Source organism: Balaenoptera musculus, chromosome 8 (assembly GCF_009873245.2).
Source record: "Balaenoptera musculus isolate JJ_BM4_2016_0621 chromosome 8, mBalMus1.pri.v3, whole genome shotgun sequence".
Classification (NCBI taxonomy): domain Eukaryota; kingdom Metazoa; phylum Chordata; class Mammalia; order Artiodactyla; family Balaenopteridae; genus Balaenoptera; species Balaenoptera musculus.
In genome coordinates this window covers 32,826,987-32,842,920 of record NC_045792.1, presented here as the reverse complement: position 1 = coordinate 32,842,920, position 15,934 = coordinate 32,826,987, and the positions used below count along the sequence as shown (strand labels likewise).

The 15,934-nt window shown below is 34.9% G+C and overlaps 1 protein-coding gene across 1 annotated transcript in view; it reads left to right on the top strand.

Moving 5' to 3' along the window:
• The window catches only part of CNTN5 (contactin 5), a 1,373,994-nt gene that overhangs the window by 1,059,751 nt on the left and 298,309 nt on the right, over positions 1-15,934 (top strand). Inside the window, exon 10 of the mRNA XM_036862636.1 lies at positions 15,225-15,406. Coding sequence (XP_036718531.1) covers positions 15,225-15,406 — 182 coding nt within the window. The remainder of the gene's footprint in view (positions 1-15,224; positions 15,407-15,934) is intronic.

Below are 15,934 nucleotides of genomic sequence, written 5' to 3'. Positions count from 1 at the left end.
TGAAAATTTAGAAGGTATATTCTTTTTTTAAAAATTTTTATTGGACTATAATTGATTTATAATTTTGTGTTAGTTTCAGGTGTACCGCAAAGTGAATCAGTTATACGTTTACATATATACACTCTTTATTTAGATTCTTTTCCCTTATAGGCCATTAGAGTATTGAGTAGAGTTCCCTGTACTATACAGTAGGTTCTTATTAGTTATCTACTTTATATATAGTAGTGTGTTTATGTCAGCCCCAGTCTCCCAATTTATCCTTCCCCCGCTTATCCTGTGGTAACCATAAGTTTGTTTTCTACATATGTGACTCTACTTCTGTTTTGTAAATAAGTTCATTTGCACCCTTTTTTTTTTTTAGATTCCACATATAAGTGATATCATGTCATACTGAGTGAAGTAAATCAGACACAAAAAGACAAATATCATGTGATATCGTGTATATGTGGAATCTTTAACTGAAACAAAATTAAACTGTACGTCAATAACAAAAGGATACTTGAAAAGTCACCAAAATATTTGGAAATTCAAAAGAACACAACTAAATAACCAAATTGTCAAAGAAGAAATCACGGGGGAAATTAGAAAATATTTTGAACTGAATAATAATGAAAACACAGTGTGTGATATAGTTAATGTAATGCTTAAGTGTAAATTTATATATTTAAAAAAGGGAAAATTTGAAAAACAATGGTCTAAACTTCCACCTTAAACAATTAGAAATGTCAATCAATTTAAAATCAAAATTAATACAAGGAAAGAAAGATTAAATAGCAGAAATCCATGAAATTGAATATGTACAGACAATGGGAAAAAATGAAATACAAAGCTGTTCTTATAGAAAATGTCAATACAATTGATAAACATAAAAAAGAGGAGATAAAATTCAAATTATCAATATCAAGTAGGAAAGAGGAAACATCACTATATCTCTACTCTAAAACATTAAATGACAGGAAGGGAATGTTTAACATTTAATTTTACAATTAAACTAAATAAACTCCTTAAAAGACATAATTTGCATAATTGGCACAAAAAGAAATAGAAAAATCTGAATTATCCCATATCTATTAATGAAATTGAATTTGTAATTTAAAACCTCCCCACTGCAAAAACTTTAGAATAGGATAGCTTCACTGATGTATTTTGTCAGGCACATAAGGAAGAAATGGTACCACATGGCCAAGTGAGGTTTACCTCAGGAATACAGAAATGGTTTAACTTTTAAGAATCAATTAATGTGGGCTTCTTTGGTGGTGCAGTGATAAAGAATCCACCTGCCAATGTAGGGGACATGGGTTCGAGCCCTGGTCTGGGAAGATCCCACATGCCGTGGAGCAACTAAGCCCGTGTGCCACAACTAACTGAGCCTGTACTCTAGAGCCCGTGAGCCACAACTACTGAAGCCCGCACACCTAGAGCCCGTGCTCTGCAACAAGAGAAGCCACTACAATGAGAAACCCGTGAACCACAATGACGAGTAGCCCCTGCTCGCCACAACTAGAGAAAGCCCGCACGCAGCAACGAAGACCCAATGCAACCATAAATAAATAAATAAATAAAATTTAAAAAAAAATCAATTAATGCAAATTGTCACATGAATAAAATAAAAGAGGATAATCTTACATTCATGTTTGTTAGTGCAGAAAAAGCATATGACAAAATTCAACATACTTAATGAAACGCTTAACAATGTAGGATTAGAGGGAAGCTTCCTCAGCCAGAAAAAGGGTATATACAAAAAATATATATATATTCAACATCACACTAAATGGTAAAAACTAAAATGTTCTCCTTTCTTTTTTTCTCTTTCTTTTTTTTCTCTAACTAGTTATGTTCAACATTCAATGGGGATGGATCCTAGATAGCAAAATAAGCCATAAAAATAAATAAAATGTCTTAGAGATAGGAAAGGAAGAAGTAAAACAGTCTCTGCAGATGCTGTAGATAGGTATGGGTACTATGTTGAGAATCAACCAAAAATTACTAAAGTTAATATTTAGGGATAAACTATACAAAATATACACACGACTTGTACACTGAGAAATCACATAATATTGCTGAGAGAAATGAAAGAATATCTAAATAACTGAGGAGATATACCATGTTTATGGATTACAACACTCGGTAGTGTTCAGATGTCAATCTCCCCAAATTCACATATGAATTCAACATAATTCAGTCAAAATCCCAGGAAACTTAAATTAGCAAGCTCCTTTTAAAATTTACATTACAATTCAAAGAATATAGAATAGCCACAACAATTTGGTAAAAAAAGAATGAACATAAAAGACTTAACACACTTGATTTCAAGATTTTCTCTAAAAGCAGTAGTAATCAGGAAAGTGAGGAACTGGCATAAGACAGGTTTACAGATTAAGGGAACAGAAGAGAGTCCATAAATAGACCCACACATATAAGATTAGTTTGTCACAAAAATGCCAAGTAATTCAATGGGAAAAGAGTACTATTTTGAGCAAATAGTACTGCAACGTGTGGATATTCATACTGAATAAAATTTAAAAGATTGACAATACCAAGTATTTTTCAAGGATGTAAAACAGCTGGAAATTTTACACATTTCTGGTGGAAGTATAAAACTATATAGTTATTATGGCAAATAGTCTGGCAGTTTTTTATACAGTTAAACATTTACCTTATCATATAACCTAGAAATTCTACTCCTAGTTACTTACCCAAGAGACATAAAAATGTGTCCACCAAAAACTTGTACATGAATGTACAAAGTGTCTTTATTCATAATCGTTTAAAATGGAAAACAACCCAAATGTCCAATAGTCAAGACTGGGTAAACAAATTGTGGCTTATCCATGTATTAAAATACTACTCAACCATTAAAAGAAATGACCTATTGATCCACACAACAACATAGATTAATCTCACAAATCTTATGTTGAGAGAAAAAGCCAGACTAAAAATGGTACAGACTGTATGATTCAAGTTACATTACAGACTAAAAAAGACAAAGTAATCTTAAATTATGGAAGTCAGATAATTGATCACCTGGGACAAGGGTGAGGGTGATAGGGAAGGGGCATGAGGAAACTTCTGGGGGGTGAAAGAAATATTCTATATCCTGATTAACCTAATTAAGGTGATGGTTGAATAGGCATGTACATTTGTCAAGAATCTTCAAACTGACCCTTAAATAGATTTATTTTATTTTTGGTAAATTATATCTTAAAAAAGGTTTATTTGTAAATACCACTATAAAAATAGTGTACATTATTCTTTGTGGACATGTGCAAGAGTTTCTCTGGGGATTGTAATTAGTAATTCCATTCCATCTCATTTAGTGATCTTCCAGATCATAGAATATGTAATTATTCTCATGTGTAAGTTGATTCCAATAGTTTTCCAAAGTTGTTGTACAAATGTAAAACCCTACCATGTGTATAAGACTTCTTACTGATTGACATCCATGTCTACAATTACCAGGTTTTTCAAAGTACTACATTTTGCAAATCTGTTAGGCATGAAATAAAATTTCATTGTAATCTAAATCTTCATTTTCCTGATTATTAATGAGATTCAATGTGCTGTCATATGTTTCTTGATAATTTATGTTTTTTTCTTTTGTCTTTTTCTCATTTTTATGAGTTGTTTTCTTATGCATTTGTAAGAGTTCTTTATTCAATCTGTAGGCTTTGTCAGTTATTTGTCTGGCAAGTAACTCCTCCCCAGGTGTGTTCTTTTAATAAAAAGAAATTGTTAATATTAACGCAGTCAAATGTATCAATATTTTTATGGGTAGCAATGTTTTATATGTTGCTTTAAAAGTTAATTCCTCCCTACAACAAAGGCATAAAAGCATTTTATATGTACCTATTTCTGCAAGAGTTACCATTGACATTAACATCTATCCAGCAGACCCAGGAAAAGTGAAAATGGGGGATCATGTGGAAAATTCATTCCTGGATCACGTTTGGTACATTGTTCTTTCCGTATTCTATTGACCAGAACTCAATCCCAGGCCCCTACCTAAGGGATGCTGGAAAAATGAGGCGTAATTATGTGTCCAGGGAAAAGGGAAAATGTGGTTTTTGAACACTTAGTTAATCTATTCTTCTAAGGAATATTTTGGTTCTTCAAACACATTGAATGCACTCGTTCCTTTTCCCAAGGGAGACAAACCAAATCTCATCTGGCCTCTGCATCCACTGAAGTCCAAGATTTCCAGATCTCCATCAGGTCTAGATATGGATCATCTTGATTCTGTAACATAAGTACTTAAAAGAGAAGTTCATTATCCACAGAAAAAATATTCCACACAGAAAAGAGAAGAACAGGAGCCCCAAACTACTCACTGGTCCATCACAAATATGAAATTCTCCTGTAAGATCATTCATTGTAAAGCTTTTCTCTCTTGTGTGTGTGGGAAGAATGAGAGAGTTCTTTGTTTGTTTGTTTTTTTTAATCAGTCATCAATTTTATACACATCATCGTATACACGTCAATCCCAATCTCCCAATTCAACACACCACCATCCCCACCCCACTGCGGTTTTCCCCCCCTTGGTGTCCATACATTTGTTCTCTACATCTATGTCTCAACTTCTGCCCTGCAAAATTGTTCATCTGTACCATTTTTCTAGGTTCCACATACATGCGTTAATATACGATATTTGTTTTTCTCTTTCTGACTTACTTCACTCTGTATGACAGTCTCTAGATCCATCCACGTCTCAACAAATGACCCAATTTCGTTCCTTTTTATGGCTGAGTAATATTCCACTGTATATATGTACCACTTCTTCTTTATCCATTCGTCTGTCGATGGGCATTTAGGTTGCTTCCATGACCTGGCTATTGTAAATAGTGCTGCAATGAACATTGCGGTGCATGTGTCTTTTTGAATTACGTTTTTCTCTGGGTATATGCCTAGTAGTGGGATTGCTGAATCATATGGTAATTCTATTTTTTAGTTTTTTAAGGAACCTCCATATTGTTCTCCATAGTGGCTGTATCAGTTTACATTCCCACCAACAGTGCAAGAGGGTTCCCTTTTCTCCACACCCTCTCCAGCATTTTTTGTTTGTAGATTTTCTGATGATGCCCATTCTAACTGGTGTGAGGTGATACCTCATTGTAGCTTTGATTTGCATTTCTCTAATAACTAGTGATGTTGAGCATCTTTTCATGTGCTTCTTGTCTGTCTATATGTCTTCTTTGGAGAAATGTCTATTTAGGTCTTCTGCCCATTTTTGGATTGGGTTGTTTGTTTCTTTAATATTGAGCTGCATAAGCTGTTTATATATTTTGGATATTAATCCTTTGTCCGTTGATTCGTTTGCAAATATTCTCTCCCATTCTGAGGGCTGCCTTGTTTATGGTTTCCTTTGCTGTGCAAAAGCTTTTAAGTTTCATTAGGTCCCATTTGTTTATTTTTGTTTTTATTTCCATTACTCTAGGAGGTGGATCAAAAAAGATCTTGCTGTGATTTATGTCAAAGAGTGTTCTTCCGATGTTTTCCTCTAAGAGTTTTATAGTGTCCGGTCTTACATTTAGGTCTCAAATCCATTTTGAGTTTATTTTTGTGTATGGTGTTAGGGAGTATTCTAATTTCATTCTTTTACATGTAGCTGTCCAGTTTTCCCAGCACCACTTATTGAAGAGACTGTCTTTTCTCTATTGTATATCTTTGCCTCCTTTGTCATAGATTAGTTGACCATAGGTGTGTGGGTTTATCTCTGGGCTTTCTATCTTGTTCCATTGATCTATGTTTCTGTTTTTGTGCCAGTACCATATTGTCTTGATTACTGTAGCTTTGTAGTATAGTCTGAAGTCAGGGAGTCTGATTCCTCCAGCTCTGTTTTTTTTCCCTCAAGACTGCTTTGGGTATTCGGGGTCTTTTGTGTCTCCATACAAATTTTAAGATGATTTGTTCTAGTTCCGTAAAAAATGCCATTGGTAATTTGATAGGGATTGTATTGAATCTGTAGACGGCTTTGGGTAGTATAGTCATTTTCACAATATTGATTCTTCCAATCCAAGAACATGATATATCTCTCCATCTGTTGGTATCATCTTTAATTTCTTTCATCAGTGCCTTATAGTTTTCTGCATACAGGTCTTTTGTCTCCCTAGGTAGGTTTATTCCTAGGTATATTATTCTTTTTGTTGCAATGGTAAATGGGAGTGTTTCCATAATTTCTCTTTCAGATTTTTCATCGTTAGTGTATAGGAATGCAAGAGATTTCTGTGCATTAATTTTGTATCCTGCAACTTTACCAAATTCATTGATCAGCTCTGGTAGTTTTCTGGTGGCATTTATAGGTTTCTCTATGTATAGTATCATGTCATCTGCAAACGGTGACAATTTTACTTCTTCTTTTCCAATTTGTATTCTTTTCATTTCTTTTTCTTCTCTGATTGCCATGGCTAGGACTTCCAAAACTATGTTGAATAATAGTGGTGAGAGTGGACGTCCTTGTTTCATTCCTGATCTTAGGGGAAATGCTTTCAGTTTTTCACCATTGACAATGATGTTTGCTGTGGGTTTGTCGTATATGGCCTTTATTATGTTGAGGTAGTTTCCCTCTATGCCCACTTTCTGCAGAGTTTTTATCATAAATGGGTGTTGAATTTTGTTAAAAGCTTTTTCTGCATCTATTGAGATGATCATATGGTTTTTATTCTTCATTTTGTTAATATGGTGTATCACATTGATTGATTTGCGTATATTGAAGAATCCTTGCATCCCTGGGATAAATCTCACTTGATCATGGTGTATGATGCGTTTAATGTGTTGTTGGATTCTGTTTGCTAGTATTTTGTTGAGGATTTTTGCATCTATATTCATCAGTGATGTTGGTCTGTAATTTTCTTTTTTTGTAGTATCTTTGTCTGGTTTTGGTATCATGGTGATGGTGGCCTCATAGAATGAGTTTGGGAGTGTTCCTTCCTCTGCAATTTTTTGGAAGAGTTTGAGAAGGATGGGTGTTAGCTCTTCTCTAAATGTTTGATAGAATTCACCTGTGAAGCCATCTGGTCCTGGACTTTTTTTTGTTGGAAGAATTTTAATCACAGTTTCAATTTCATTACTTGTGATTGGTCTGTTCATATTTTCTGCTTCTTCCTGCTTCAGTCTTGGAAGGTAATACCTTCCTAAGAATTTGTCCATTTTTTCCAGGTTGTTGATTTTATTAGCATAGAGCTGCTTATAGTAGTCTCTTAGGATGCTTTGTATTTCTGTGGTATCTGTTTTAACTTCTCCTTTTTCATTTCTAATTTTATTGATTTGAGTCCTCTCCCTCTTTTTCTTGATGAGTCTGGCTAATGGCTTATCAATTTTGTTTATCTTTGCAAAGAACCAGCTTTTAGTTTTATTGATCTTTGCTATTGTTTTGTTTGTTTCTATTTCATTTATTTCCACTCTGATCTTTATGATTTCTTTCCTTCTGCTAACTTTGGGTTTTGTTTGTTCTTCTTTCTCTAGTGTCTTTAGGTGTAAGGTTAGATTGTTTACTTGAGATTTTTCTTGTTTCTATAGGTTGCCTTGTATAGCTATAAACTTCCCTCTTAGAACTGCTTTTGCTGCATCTCATAGGTTTTGGATCATCGTGTTTTCATTGTCATTTGTCTCTAGGTATTTTTTTATTTCCTCTTTGATTTCTTCAGTGATCTTTTGGTTATTTAGTAACGTATTGTTTAGCCTCCATGTGTTTTTGCTTTTCACGTTTTTTTCCCCTGTAATTCATTTCTAATCTCATAGCATTGTGGGCAGAAAAGATGCTTGATATGATTTCAATTTTCTTAAATCTATTGAGGCTTGATTTGTGACCCAAGATGTGATCTATCCTGGAGAATGTTCCATGTGAACTTGAGAAGAAAGTGTAATCTGCTGTTTTTGGATGGAATGTCCTATAAATAGCAATCAAATCTATCTGGTCTATTGTGTCATTTAAAGCATCTGTTTCCTTATTTATTTTCATTTTGGATGATCTGTCCATTGGTGTAAGTGAGGTGTTAAAGTCCCCCACTATTATTGTGTTACTGTCGATTTCCTCTTTTATAGCTGTTAGCAGTTGCCTTATGTATTGAGGTGCTCCTATGTTGGGTTCATATATATTTATAATTGTTATATCTTCTTCTTGGATTGATCCCTCTTTATCTAGTGTCCTTCCTTGTCTCTTGTAACACTCTTTATTTTAAATTCTATTTTATCTGATATGTGTATAGCTACTCCAGCATTCTTTTGATTTCCATTTGCATGGAATATCTTTTTCTATCCCCTCACTTTCAGTCTGTATGTGTCCCTAGGTCTGAAGTAGGTCTCTTGTAGACAGCATATATATGGGTCTTGTTTTTGTACCCATTCAGCAAGCCTGTGTCTTTTGGTTGGAGCATTTAATCCATTCACGTTTAAGGTAATTATCGATATGTATGTTCCTGTGACCATTTTCTTAATTGTTTTTGGTTTGTTTGTGTAGGTCCTTTTCTTCTCTTGTGTTTCCCACTTAGAGAATTTCCTTTATCATTTGTTGTAGAGCTGGTGTGGTGGTGCTGAATTCTCTTAGCTTTTGCTTGTCTGTAAAGCTTTTGATTTCTCCATCAAAACTAAATGAGATCCTTGCGAGGTAGAGTAATCTTGGTTGTAGATTCTTCCCTTTCATCACTTTAAGTATATCATGCCACTCCCTTCTGGCTTGTAGAGTTTCTGCTGAGAAATCAGCTGTTAACCTTATGGGAGTTCCCTTGTATGTTATTTGTCGTTTTTCCCTTGCTGCTTTCAATAATTTTTCTTTGTCTTTAATTTTTGCCAATTTGATTACTATGTGTCTTGGCATGTTTCTCCTTGGGTTTATCCTGTATGGGACTCTCTGCGCTTCCTAGACTTGGGTGGCTATTTCCTTTCCCATGTTAGGGAAGTTTTCGACTATAATCTCTTCAAATATTTTCTCAGGTCCTTTCTCTCTCTCTTCTCCTCTGGGACCCCTATAATGTGAATGTTGTTGCATTTAATGTTGTCCCAGAGGTCTCTTAGGCTGTCTTCATTTCTTTTCCTTCTTTTTTCTTTATTCTGTTCCGCAGCAGTGAATTCCACCATTCTGTCTTCCAGGTCACTTATCCGTTCTTCTGCCTCAATTATTCTGCTATTGATTCCTTCTAGTGTAGTTTTCATTTCAGTTATTGTATTTTTCATCTCTGTTTGTTTGTTCTTTAATTCTTCTAGATCTTTGTTAAACATTTCTTGCATCTTCTCGATCTTTGCCTCCTTTCGTATTCCAAGGTCTTGGATCATCTTCACTATCATTATTCTGAATTCTTTTTCTGGAAGGTTGCCTATCTCCACTTCATTTAATTGTTTTTCTGGGGTTTTATCTTGTTCCTTCATCTGGTATATAGCCCTCTGCCTTTTCATCTTGCCTATGTTTCTGTGAATGTGGTTTTTGTTCCACAGGCTGCAGGATTGTAGTTTTTCTTGCTTCTGCTGGCTGCTCTCTGGTGTTTGAGGCTATGTAAGAGATTTGATGGGAGGCTCTGGTGGTGCGTAGAACTGACTGTTGCTGTGGTGTTCAGAGCTCAGTAAAACTTTAATCCACTTGACTGTTGATGGGTGGGGCTGTGTTTCCTCCCTGTTGGTTGTTTTGCCTGAGGCAACCCAACACTAGAGCCTACCTGGGCTCTTTGGTGGGGCTAATGACAGACTCTGGGAGGGCTTACGCCAAGGAGTACTTCCCAGAACTTCTGCTGCCTGTGTCCTTGTCCCCATGGTGGAACAGAGCCACCCACTGCCTCTGCAGGAGACCTTCCAACACTAGCAGGTAGGTCTGGTTCAGTCTCCCCCAGGTTCACTGTTCCTTCCCCTGGGTCCCAATGTGCACACTATTCCGTGTGCGCCCTCCAAGAGTGGGGTCTCTGTTTCCCCCAGTCCTGTCAGAGTCCTGCAATCAATTCCCACTAGGCTTCAAAGTCTGATTCTCTAGGAATTCCTCCTCCCGTTGCCAGACCCCCTGGTTGGGAAGCCTGACGTGGGGCTCAAAACCTTCACTCCAGTGGGTAGACTTCTGTGGTATAAGTGTTCGCCAGTCTGTGTCACCCACGCAGCAGTTATGGGATTTGATTTTACTCTGATTGCGCCCCTCCTACCGTCTCATTGTGGCTTCTCCTTTGTCTTTGGATGTGGGGTATCTTTTTTGGTGAGTTCCAGTGTCTTCCTGTTGATGATTGTCCAGGAGCTAGTTGTGATTCTGGTGTTCTCGCAAGAGAGAGTGAGAGCACGTCCTTCTACTCTGCCATCTTGGTTAATCTCTCCCAGGATGAGAGGGTTCTTAATTAGACACTGATATTACTCTGTAAGAAATTACCTTGTCTGTCCTCCAGGGTATCTTGACTTCCCTCTCTGACATGTTTCTTTTTTGTTTTATTTCATGGCCACAGTTGAAATGTGTGTTGAGGAGTGTTCCCTCCTTGGGGGCTGTACAGATTTTGTAGCTCAAATTCCTATTGATCTACATTTGGAAGCTTAAAATTTGTTTTAAGGCTCAAATGCTCAAAGATTTGTTGCTGTTTTAAACTGAGACACTTGGTTTCTTTGGCAATGTAGTCATCTCAAAATCTAATTGGCTTCTGACTTGTTTGCTTCCACTCAAGTCCATGTACTGATAACCTCATTGAAAATTATTCAATAAATAATACTTGAATTAAACAATTAACAAAAACTATCTAAAAGCTAATTTTAAAACTTTTATCAAAAATAAAATATACCTTTTTTTTCCAAAGGACATATAACTTTCACAATAATTCATTCTATATTTAGCTACAAAGGTTAATTTAACAAGTTCCAAAAAGCAGAAACTACAAGTCACTATTTCTACATGTCAAAATATATGGCATGTGGTTACCTCTGATATCAGAGGTAAAAGCAGTCATACTTTTATTATTAACTGTAAAAAATAACTATATTGCACCTCCAGCTAAAAAATTAGAGTATAATAATAAATGTGCTAATCAAGAAACAGGAATAAGGAAATAAAAAATAGAAACTCTAAAACACACACCAAAAATTAAAAATTCAAAAAATTTTTTTAAAGACCTGTAAAAGAGACAAACCTTTGACAAAACTAATCATTGTCACTAACATTTATTGGGTACTCACTACTTGCAATGTATTTTGCTAAGCAGTTTATAAGAACTTAGCTCACTTAATGCTCAAAGTCATGTTATGAGACTCATTCATTAATTTACTTCATAAACATTTATTATGTACCAACTATGTGTCCAGCACTCTATGAGACACTGTGGACATACTGCTGAACAAGAGAAATGATGCCTCTGCCCTCAAGATATTTGCATTCTGAAGGAACAAATAAATACCCTCGTTTTACAGTTGGGGAAACCAGATCATAGAACTTAGATAACTTTCTTAAGGTTACATAGCATCTTTGTGTTTGAATTTTATTGTATCCCCTGGTATATCATGCCCCTAACCAACACAGAATGCTAAAAAGGGGAGGGGAAGATTGAGAAAGCACATACTCATACCATTAAAATTGTAAAGAAGATACAAATATTATCACCATATTATTGCAAACTTTTTTTTTTCACCTACTTGCTCTGTGCCAGCTAGTAATTTAAATCATTAAATGTTTATAATTACCTGCTGAACTACCTGTTATTATTTCTACCATATTTTACACTTGGGGTAACTGAAGAAATGAAATGAGATATTAAAAAAGTTGTAGTTGCATGCAAATCAAAACTACAATGAAGTATCACCTCATGCTGGTCAGAATGGCCATTATCAAAAAAGCTAGAAACAATAAATGCTAGAAAGGGAATGGTGAAAAGGGACCCCTCCTACACTGTTGGTGGGAATGTAAATTGATACAACCACGATGGAAAACAGTACGGAGGTTCCTTAAAAAACTAAAAATAGAACTACCATATGACCCAGAAATCCCACTACTTGGCATATACCCTGAGAAAACCATAATTCAAAAAGAGGTATGCACCACAATGTTCATTGCAGCACTATTTACAATAACCAGGACATGGAACCAACCTAAATGTCCATCAACAGATGAATGGATAAAGAAGATGTGGCACATATATACAATGGAATATTACTCAGCCATAAAAAGAAACAAAACTGAGTAATTTGTAGTGATGTGGATGGACCTAGAGTCTGTCATACAGAGTGAAGTAAGTCAGAAAGAGAAAAACAAATACTGTGTGCTAACACATATATATGGAATCTAAATTAAAAAAAAAAAATGGTACTGATGAACCTAGTTCCAGGACAGGAATAAAGAGGTAGACATAGAGAATGGGCTTGATGACATGGGGTGGGAGGGTGAAGCTGGGATGAAGTGAGAGTAGCATCGACATATAAACACTACGGATTGTAAAATAGTTAGCTACTGGGAAGCAGCAGCATAGCACAGGGAGATCGGCTCGGTGCTTTGCCATGACCTAGGGGGTGGGATGCGGAGGATGGGAGGGAGGCTCAATGGGGAGGGATATGGGGACATGTGTATGCATATGGCTGATTTGCTTTGTTGTGCAACAGAAACTAACACAGGATTGTGAAGCAATTATACTCCAATAAAGATCTATTTAAAAAAAAAAAAATTGTAGTTGTAGAGCTATTTTTATCCTGGGAAGTCTGGATGTAGAATACAGGCTTAACTACTACTAAAAGGTGTGACCACTCATGATGGAAGAATTTTTTAAACCTTTAAACAATTAGCATTTATACAACTCACTGCTAAAACATTGAAATTATGGATGAAATGCTTGATTTTCTAGGGAAACATGAATTGCCAAAGTTGACACAAGCAAAAATTTATATACAAATAATTAAAGAAAACATGGAAGAAATTGAAAACACTTTCAAAAAACTAACTCTACTGATGGTGGCAGGTGCAGGTGAATTTTTGTGAGAGTCCTATCAGTGTTCTAAGGAACGTATAATTTCTCTACTATTTAAGCTATCAGAATAAGAGATAGGAATATTCTGGCATGTTTACCAAGCTATCACCCATCACTATGATACCAAATCTGTCAATGCTAGCTTGTAAACAAAGCAACCACCAGCTCACTAACAAATATGCACACATGCAAACCAACAATCCTAATGAGTACAATCTCACCTTTGAATATAGATGCAAAAATCTTAAATTTAAAAATATATCAAATCCATTGTGCACATTAAAATAATGATATATCAGGCCAATGTAAGGGTTATTTGAAAATGCAAGGTTCAGTTTTCCTGGATATTGAAGCAAAAATTGTCAACTCTAGTACAGCAATTTCAATTCTATATTTTATTCCTAAGAAACAAGTAAGAAAAGTGTTAAAAAATAAACAGGGTGTTTATCATAGCATTGTTTATAATAGTGAACATTGCTATTGCGCCAGTCAGGAAAATTAGTGGAAAATATCCTACATTTAGCAATTATAATCCATCGTAAAATGTTACAAGACATCCAAGTAGTATACACAAAGCACTTTGATGTTTAAAAGAAAAAAATTCCCAGCCGACTACACAAATAAGGAAAGGCTTTACTGAAGAGGAGGCATTTAGAATGGGTCTCAAAGAATTAATAGCATTTTAACAGATATGACTGGAAACACACAAAGTTGTGTTTCTGGGCCAGGAGATATGGAAGGAAGTAGTGAGAAAGCGAACTGAAAAAGCAGACTGGGTCCAGAGCATAAAGTACATTAAATATAGATAGTAATAAATAAATTAGTGAAGCCCAAAACAGATTTAAGCATGTGAGAACCAATTATATAACAAAGGCAACATTCCAAAAATTGTCGGAAAAGGAGTTTTAAGGATGCTAAAATAATTAGTTGCATTTCCTATTTCACATCAAAAACATGAATATAGTCCAGATGGATTAAAGATCCAACTGCTTAAAAATAAGTTTTAAAAAATGCTACCAGAAACGCTGAAGAAAATATGGACATAAACTTGGGTTTACAGATAATTCTACAAGCAAACAAAAATTCAGAAGTCATGAAGGAAACTACAAATATGTTTGTTTCTCCCAAAAATATTTATAAAATTGTATCACAGATACCATCATAAACTATCAATACACTGAGAAAGAATTTTTCTGAGAAACAAAGTCATAATAGCCCTAATACACAAAGAACTCTAAGAAATTAAACAATGCGAACAGGCAAGTAGAAAAGTGAAAGAAATAATTGAAAAATAACATAGTCAAACAATTCACAGAAAAGCAGATTCAAATCATCAATATAATTATGAAAAGATGTTCAACTTTCTTAGAGTCCAGAGAAATTTTAACAGAATGCCACTTTTAACCTTTCAATGCTGACAAAAATTAAACAGATTGATCACATAATGTGGTGGCAAAGATATGGGAAAACAGTCTCATATATTACTTATAGGTGTGGAAACTGCTACTATATCATTGGAAAACAATCTGGCAGTACTTATTAAAAAGAAAAATGTACAGTCCTTTGATCTATCAATTCCACTTTTGTGAATGCTGTAGAAAATAAAAAGCAATGGTATATGATACATGTACAAGGTTGCTTATAGAAATATTATTTCTTAGTAGCAAAAAAAAAAAAAAAAAGGAAAAATGTTGGGACTATGCTGAATGTCTAACTATAGGGGATGGTTGATTAAATTCTGATACATCCATACAAGGGAATAATATGCAGCTATTAGCCAGAATAAGTCAGGAGTTGGTCTTGGATTTGATATATTATTAATAAAATAACTCATCATATGTGTTTATATATGCATCAACACGACAAGGTGGGAAATTACTTGCTAACTGTATTTCTTTTTGCAGAAAGAAGATACTTGAAGGGGTGGGAGCAAAAAAAGTACTTAATTCACTTTTCATGAATCTTTTGTTCAACTTTTATAATAAGCATATATTATTTTGTAATTTATCCAAGTTACTTTTTCCATTTAAACAAATTTACAGTTACAAAAAATAAAGTATAATATATATATATGAATATACATATATGTGTAAAATAGAGTCTCTGAATTGCTTTCCTGAAATACGAAAGAAAAGGAAACTATCCTCTTTGTAATTTACTTACCAGACGATCCACATGGAAAGTGAAGTATATCAACCAGCACATGGTCCTTAATTGTGATGACACTTTATTGCACTCAGCCTATTAAGTGCTTAAATTACCAGATAACAGAATCTGTGTTCCTAATAGTGGAAAGTGTATTAATGGTATTTTCCCTCCTTATTGTAGCCCAGTTCCAACAATCACATGGATGAAGGTTAATGGTTATATTCCTGGTAAAGCACGTCTGCGTAAATCTCAGGCAGTACTGGAAATACCCAATGTGCAGCTGGACGATGCAGGCATATATGAGTGCCGAGCTGAAAACTCACGTGGAAAAAATTCCTTTCGTGGACAATTACAAGTATACAGTAAGTGTTTTCAGCAAAAATGGATGCTCTAGTCCCAAGAGTCAAACTGAAAATACAAACTAATTTGAACTAAATAGTGCTTGTTAGCTACATTAAAAAATGAGTAATAATTTATAATCATGTTTCTTTTACATGGCAAAGCATCAGGTAAAATTACCCTACACACAGAAATGCTTTAAAATAAAAAATGAATGGGGAATTATAAGGTTCTTTGTACAACATAAAGAATTGATAACCTCAAAAATGAGATACGTTCCCAGCACCAAAGCCATCTTCTAAGTTACAAATCTTGTAACCTTTATTAACTTATTCTTGCCCTTGGCCTGAATCAGAAGTCACAATTTATGCCCATGAACCAAATCCTACTTGTCTTTTTTTCTTGTAAGTAAAAATTTATTGGAACCCAGCCTCACCCCTTTGTTTACATATTGCCTAGGTCAACTTTTGCATAGATAAGGCAGAATTAAGTCGTTGAGACTGAGATCAGCTGACTTGCAAAGCCTCAAATATTTGCTATCTCGTCCTTTA